General features: G+C 41.7%; 1 protein-coding gene across 1 annotated transcript; it reads right to left on the reverse strand.

The window, feature by feature from the left end:
- Window positions 1-5,806: 5,806 nt before the first annotated feature.
- On the reverse strand, window positions 5,807-6,112 carry LOC102831910 (keratin-associated protein 3-1-like). The gene has a single exon (XM_006832605.1). The coding sequence runs from the start codon at window positions 6,110-6,112 to the stop codon at window positions 5,807-5,809; it is 306 nt and encodes a 101-aa protein (XP_006832668.1).
- Window positions 6,113-8,130: the final 2,018 nt, after the last annotated feature.

Below are 8,130 nucleotides of genomic sequence, written 5' to 3' on the forward strand. Positions count from 1 at the left end.
GTTTTCACTTTAGAAACAGAAACAGTTAACTATTGTATAATTTGTCTTTAACTATAGTCACAGAGGCGGGAGAAAGATGAGGCTTTCTACTCCCGTAAAGATTTACACCCTCGGAAACCCTGTGCAGGGTCGCTATGAGTCGGTTCCGACTCCACGGCACATAACAACAACAACATAGTCACAGAGAGAGCTGAGTACTATATGCAACCAGATATAAATATAATTTTGAGGGATAATAGGGAATGTGAGAGGGATATCATTGCTGACATCAGATGAATCTTGGCTGAAAGCAAAGAATACCAGAAAGATGTTCACACCTGTGCTTTATTGCATATGGAAAGACTTTGAATTATGACAAACTATGGAGAACAATGGGCTCATGCGTGGCAACTGTAGTGAGGTTGGCCCAGGTTCGGGCAGTGTTTCATCCTGCTAAGCATAAGGTCGCTGTGAGTCAGTACTGACTCGATGACACCTAACAACAACAACAACAACAACAAATGGACAACATCGTGGAGAATGAGTATTCCACAACACTTAATTGTGCTCATGAGGAACCTGTACATAGACTAAGAGTCAATTGTTCAAACAGAATAAGGGAACACTGAGTCGTTTAAAATTAGGAAAGGTGTGTGCCAGGGTTGTATTTTTTCACCATATTTATTCAATCTGTATGCTGAGCAAATAATCCAAGAAGCTGGATTATGTGAAGAAAAACGTGGCATCAAGAATGGAGGAAGACTCATTAACAACCTGCAATATGCAGATGATACAATCTTACTTCCAAAAACTGATGAAGACTTAAAATACTTACTGATGAAGATCAAAGACCACAGCCTTTGGTATGGGTCGCACCTCAAAGTAAAGAAAACAAAAATCTTCACCACTGGACCAATAAACAGCGTCAATATAAATGGAGGAAAGATTGAAGTTGTCAAAGAATTCATTTTGATTTGATCAACAATCAATGCTCATGGAAGCAGCAGTCAATAAATCCAATGACATGAGTATTGGTTTCCTTTGCATACCATTATATAATAGACACTTGAGGGGGACAAAAAGGATAGCCAGAAATATCACCATAGAAAGCTTGTAAGTCCATCTTCTGCCTATAACTGATTGGAATACCTAAAATGGGGCTATAACTTGCCTAGTGAAGGAGGCTTCCTGTGGAGCCTCTGCATTACATAAGACCATAGGTGGAATCCTGAACCCCATCCAGAATTTTCTGTGGTGAGAAATTTCTAAGCAGTCTAGCCTGGAGCGGCTAGAAGAACAGAAAATACTTCTTGAAAGAAAGACTGACAGGAAAAATACAAAACAATAACAGAAGTCTGACTGATTACTACAAGAACAAGCAAGAGGCTCACCCAGGAGACATCAAGGCAAGTGGTCGGGTCCCCTCAGGGCAAACCCACTTCCAAGACTAAGACTCAATGGGAATACACGAGCAGACATGTGCTCTTACTGGTGACCACGTTGGTCACTGATAAGGGGAAGTGAGCGAAAAACAGCAATGAAGCTGTGAGCTAAGTCCTACCATGTTCAATAGACTCCTGTGAACCTGGGTGAAGACCTGGTTGGCCAGAAATATGGCAAGTCCTGGGAACTCCTGGGACCAGAATCAGTGAAATACCCACAGAGGATTAGAGTGGAGAGTGAAGTGTCTAACTGATAAGAAGAGAGGGCATATGCACAAGAATACACACACTTGCAGATAATACCCACATGACCTGGCTTTAATGGCTGGATGATCAGAACTCAACTAGAAGAAGAAAGAAAAGGAAAAAAAGAGTACTCTGATACAATTTGATGAACTTGACCTACACCTATGGATGCAGGAGCTCAAAAGAGGGAACAAATCTTTACAGCGAGGATCATTCCCACCCCTTAGATACACAGGGTAGACAGGGATGGGCAACTTGGACATTGGCTACCCAAAATAGGGTGGGTGAGGGGGCTACAAAGGCAAGAAGTGACTGGCTTACAAGATTTCAAGAGGGAGCCTAGATCCAGAGGGTGCGGAGGAATCTCCACTGAATAGCATCCAATCTGTCAGGGTGAGGCTGATGAAAGGAGATGGGGATAGCACTCATGTGGTATAAGAGTGAATAATGTAAAGGTAGAGATGTTTTGTAGCAAAAGGAGTAAAGTGGTTGACTTTGCAGTCCAGGAGCGGAGGTCCCTGGGACCATCAAGGGAGAAGAACGGAGTGCAGGACGCCAGAGATGGAGGTAGAGCTTGAATTGCCAACCTTGCAGTTCAAATGGCTTTGCAATCTGACACATTAATCCACAGTGTCACACCAGGGTGCCATTAGCCATTGTTGCTGTTGTTGTTAGGTGCCATCGAGTTGGTACCAACCCACAGCGACCTATGCACAGCAGAAGGAAACACTGCCTGATCCTGGGACAACCTCACTACTCTTGCCACGTTTGAGTCCATAGATGCTGCCACTTGGCCAATTCATCTCATTGGGGGGCTTCCTCTTTTTCTCTGACCCTCCACCTTACCAAACATGATGTCCTTCTCCAGCGACTTGTTCCTCCTGACAATATGTCCGAAGTCTGAGAGCTGAAGTTTGGCCATCTTTGGACCAGAAGGTCTCTGGTTTGAGTCCACCAGCTGCTCCTCAGGACAAAGATGAGGCTTTCTGCTCCTGTGAAGATTTAAACTCTATACAGGGTCGCTATGGGTAGGAACAGACTCAACAGCACTTAACAACTATTACTAATGAAAGCAGTAAAGTAATAAAATGTGTTAGGGCTGGTTATTATATGTAATATTTGTTACTTATATGTCTCTGAATGATCTAGAATCATTGAATGTTAAAACTGAAAGTGACTTTTGTGGGGATCTGTTCAGCCAACCCATTTTAGTGATTTGAGAACTGAGACTCAGAGCTTAACTTGTTGTGGTATCCATAGTTATCTTATATTAATTCTAAAACTCTCCCTTGTACTTATATATGTTGTTATGAACAGAAATGAGGTAATGAAAAAAAAATCATTTAAAAAAGCCATTTGGAAAAAGCACATACAAAGGGACTTCAAAAAGTGCATGGAAAAATGGAATTAAAAGATAAAAATAAACAGTATGAACTTTATTTTTCAACATAAGCTCCATCAAGGTCAAGACACTTTTGTGAGTGATGACACTAGCCATTTAGTCCTTCCCTAAAGAGCTGAGGTTCTTGGAAATTTAGCCATGTCAATGCATTCCTTTTATATTATGAACTGAAGAAAAATGGGTACCCTTAAAGGATTTTTAAAGATTAAGAAAAAAATAGAAGTCAGAAGGAGCCAAATCAGGACTGCAAGGTGGATGCCTAATGATTCCCCTTCAAAGCCTTCAGAAAAGCGCCCTTTTGGATGAGAGGAACGAGCCAGAACCTTGTCTTGGTGAAGAAGGACTCTCTCTGAAACGTGTACGCAGGCCGGCGCTTTTCTGCTATAACTTTGGCTAACTTTCTTAAATAATAAGCAGATGTTACTATTCTTTCATCTTCCAGAAAGTCAACAAGCAAAATGCCTTGAGCATCAAAAAAAACCTGTTGCCATGATTTCTGCTCTCTACCAATCTACCATATATATGTGTGAGTGTATATATATATATATGCACATACATACATATATAGTGAACTGTTTTATCTATATCTTATATCTATATCTGTTTATCTAAGGATCTCTGGTAGTGTAGTGGTTACAAGTTGGGTGGCTAACCTCAAGGTCAGCAGTTCGAAACTACCAGTGGTTCCGCTGGAGAAAGATGAGGCTTTCTGTTCCCGTAAAGATTTACAATCTTGGCAATCCAATGCAGGGTCACTATGAGTCGGAACTGACTCCACGGCACTACCACCATCTATCACTCTATCTAGTCTTTTTTGTTTTTGTTGTTAAGTGCCACCGAGTTGGTTCTGGTCCATAGTGACCCTGCATAGGATTTTCAAGGTGCTGCTGGTGAGTTCGAACTACCAACCTTGTGGTTCAACCCAACTTTGCAGTAACATGCATTAGCTCACAGTGCCACACCAGGACTATATATATATAGAGAGAGACAGAGAGAGTCCAGTGTGGCATTGGAGGATAAGCACTGGGCGGCTAACCACAATGTTGGTGGCTCAAACCCACCAGCCACTCCTTGGAAACCCTATACAAGGTCACTATGAGTCAGAACTGACTCGACGACACTTAACAACGTGTGTGTGTGTGTGTGTATGTGTGTGTATTTGTTTCTATTTGGTGATGTTGAGTCAGTTCTGACTCACAGTAACCCCAAGTTGTTATTAGATACCATCAAGTCAGTATCAACTCATAGCGACCTTATGCACAGCAGAACGAAACACTGCCCGGCCCTGAGCCAACCTCACTACTGTTGCCACGCTTGAGTCCATCGATGCTGCCACTTGGCCAATGCATCTCGTTGGGGGGTGGTGTGTGTGTGTCTTCCTCTTTTTCTCTGACCCTCCACCTTACCAAACATGATATCCTTCTCCAGTGACTGGTCCTTCCTGACAACATGTCCAAAGTATGAGAGACGAAGTGTGGCCATCTTGGCCTTCAAGGAGCACTCTGGCTGCACTTCTTCTAAAACGGATCTACTGGTTCTTTTGCAAAATGCTTCCTGGCCCTGCATCCTCCTCACAACTGTTGCTGTGTTTGAATGCACTGTTTCCACTGTGCTAACCCATTTTATTGAGAGTTTTCCTCTTTTTTTGCCGACCCTCTACTTTATTAGGAATGATGTCTTTCTTCATGGATGGCTCCTCCTCCATACATGGATAGTATGTCCAATGTACATGAGTCAGAGTCTCACCATTCTGACGCCTAAGGAACATTCTGACTGTACTAGCAGAAGATATGTCTTCAACATATGGCTTTTGAAATGTATCTAGTAAATAAAATGTACCTATCAGAGACCTGGTGTGGCACTGTGGGATAAAGCCCTGAATCACAAGGTTGGTGGTTCAAGCTCACCAACAGCTCCTTGGAAGCTCTTTACAGGGTCACTATGAGTCCAAAGTGACTGTACGACACTTTGCAGCAGCAACAACAACATTAGAGTCCTGAGGTAATACACACAATGAAGTGCTTGGTTACTAACCAAAACGTTGGCAGTTGGAATATACCTAAAGGTGATTCAAAAGGAAAACCTGGCGGTCTACTTCTGACAGGTCAGTCATTGAAAATCTTCTGTGCAGTTCTACTCTGAAACCCACGGGCTTGGCACGCAGTGGAATTGACTTGTCAGTATCTTGTATACAATGACTTACTACATTTTTCACATTTCAACATAGCACAAAGGGCCAATATCTTATTTTTCAGAAATTCCACCATGAGAGCTCTTATTCTGTTGGGGTAAACCTTGGGTAGTGTGCTAATCAGTGGTCTAGACACTGAACTGCTAAATGCTAGTTCAAATCCACCAGCCACTCTTCAGGACAAAGATGAAGCTTTCTGCTCCCACAAAGGCTGGCAGGATTGCCATGAGTCAGGATTGACTCAGTGGCAATGGGTGTAGGTAGGCATTTACTTTACTTGGAAGAAACATGGAAATAAATAATCACTAGGCTGTATTTGCTAAGCCAGAATAAAGTTTATTAGCTAGTTAAAAGAATGATTTCTCCAAGAACAGTGAAATAGCTCAAAAGACAGAAAGAAGGTCTTCCCACAGGAGCAGAAGAATGGAGAGTTTGAGCATCTTCATGAAAGCATGGCTTGACAGTTAGGATGGATTTAGGCAGTAGCGAGTGTTGAAGGTCGATGTTGAGCAGCCATGTCACTGAAGCTCTGTAAAGTGTCACTGGTTAACAGCAGGGTGTGCAGGGGTTTTGGCAACCAGGCTGAACGTGGGTTGTCAGGTCGATGCCATACAGGCCAGGGGTGGGCTGGCAAGAGTTGAGCAGCCAGCAAGTTGGCACGTAGGTGTCAGGTTCACAGCAGGGTACGGGGCTATTGTCACAGCAAGTGGGTTGAAGGAGGCTGATATCATGTGGGCAGGTGCTGGGCAGGCAGACTCCACACCGGCAACATTTGTCAGAGGAGCAGATGGTGGTGGCTGGACCAGTGGGGATGCTGCAGCAGCGCTGGCAAGTGATTCCACAGCAGGACATGGTTTCAGGAGTTGGGTTTTGTTTGGTTGAGAGGAGAAGTGTCTTGGTGGTTCAATGCTCCTCTTCTCTGAGCTGGCCCTTATATACCCACCTCCCTGGGCGTTGGCCCATTACCAAGATTTCTTTCCCCATATTTCAGTATATAGCAATCTCCATAAAAACTATCTAATTACTTAAGTGTTTATTACCTGAGACATACTCCTCACTTCATAAAAGAGGTTTAGGTTGTTTTGTTGTCAAATTAAGACACTTCACAATGGCTGTTTGTCACTGCACAGAGAGCTTCATTTTGGTCTTCAAAGGCACTGAGTCATTATCTTCTATTCATTAAACCTCCTTAATGATCAGTTGGTATGCCAGGTATCTGCAAATCTTTGCCATTTTTTTGGTCTACTTTTCAGATGAAGTGATAACTAGGCTCTTTAATTACTCTTTCACCAGAAACCAAAGATAGTATATGATAACTTAAGCCCTCTGCCTGGAAAAGCGAAATAATTTTAGATTTATTCTTTGTGACTCCAAAAAGCTAAGATCAATGGATAAAGTCTATACAGAAATAGATTTTGGTTCTTTGCAAAGAAATACTTTCTAACAAAATTGAAAATGATGATTTCTACTCCATCACTTTTGAATGATAACTGGGCATGTAGAGGAGACTCAAGGCCTGTGTGGGTGATAGTGGTAGGTGTCTCTCATTCATTATTTTTGTTTTGGTTGTTGTTGTTGTTGTTAGGTGCCATCAAGTCGGTACCACCTCATAACGACCCCATTCATTCAACAGAATGAAACACTGCCTGGTCCTGGGCCAACCTCACAATTGTTGCCATGCTTGAGTCCATTGATGCTGCCCTTTAATAGATGTCCTTTAAAATCCCATCTAATAGAACACCTCTAAGTCATAATCAAACACCTCAGGGGATGGTCTCCTTGGTTTGAAGGATTAGTACAGTTATCGATCTCTACTCATTCAGAGTGAAAGAGAAAGAAAGAAACCTGACTCAGAGAAGAAACTAGTTTACAGGACTAATTTTTTAGATTATGTGAATCATGGATTTCATCTACTCTGAGATCAGAATCAGTACCAGGCTACCACTACCAACATTCTAATATGGGCCACAATAAATAGACCCTGATGAAATGAAAGAAAATTGTGGAATCAAACTTCAAATACACAAGAAAACAAAAAACCCACACTGACTGAACTGGATGAGATAGGAAGACTCCCTGAGCCCATTGCCCTGAGATACCATTTAAAACTTGAACTGAAATTAACTCCTGAGGTCACCTTTTAGTTAAATAACAGATTGACCCACAAAGAAAGGATACTACTCTTGACTACTATGTTCCTTTAAAAGCTCACTTGTATGTGAGCAAATGTATTGACAATTAATTTAAAACAAAGATAAGAATATAAGAGGGTAGGGAAATGAGATTCATGGAAACAGAACCACCAGAATGGAAGTATTGAGAATGTTTATGCATTGTGAAGGATGGAACCAGATGAATAATTCCCCCTACCCACCCACCCCCAATCATGACAATATACCTGCTCATTCTTTGAGGGACTGTCCTATGACAATTTCATTGAGATACCTTACCCCATCCAACCTACAGCTCTGATCTTGACCCTTCCGATTTCTTTTTGTTCCCCAAACTCAAAGAACATTTCAAAGGAACATGCTTTGAATCCCTTGAGGATGCCCAAACTGTCATTTTGACATGATGTGAATCTAAGATCACAGAATTCTTTGGTGAATAGTTAGAGAAAAGGAAACAGTTCCTTCAGAAATTCATAAACCTAGATGGAGGGCTTGTTGAGAAATAATAATTTCTCATTTTGATAGCTTATTTAATAACAATTTCTGTGATTTTATAGCAATACTTTTTAACTTTCCCTTGTATTTTTGCGCCTATTTTCAAAAAAGTAGCTCAGCTTCTAAAAATAAGTAGAAAGTTACACAACGTAAGGGAGTCTGGAGCCAAAGTGATACAAATAAACAAAATTATGGCTCCAACTA

Source organism: Chrysochloris asiatica, unplaced genomic scaffold (genome assembly GCF_000296735.1).
Source record: "Chrysochloris asiatica unplaced genomic scaffold, ChrAsi1.0 scaffold00007, whole genome shotgun sequence".
Lineage (NCBI taxonomy): Eukaryota > Metazoa > Chordata > Mammalia > Afrosoricida > Chrysochloridae > Chrysochloris > Chrysochloris asiatica.

What these genes read in the sequence shown, in the direction of transcription:
- LOC102831910 (XM_006832605.1), bottom strand. Translation starts at nt 6,112, where the DNA reads ATGTCCTGCTGTGGAATCACTTGCCAGCGCTGCTGCAGCATCCCCACT.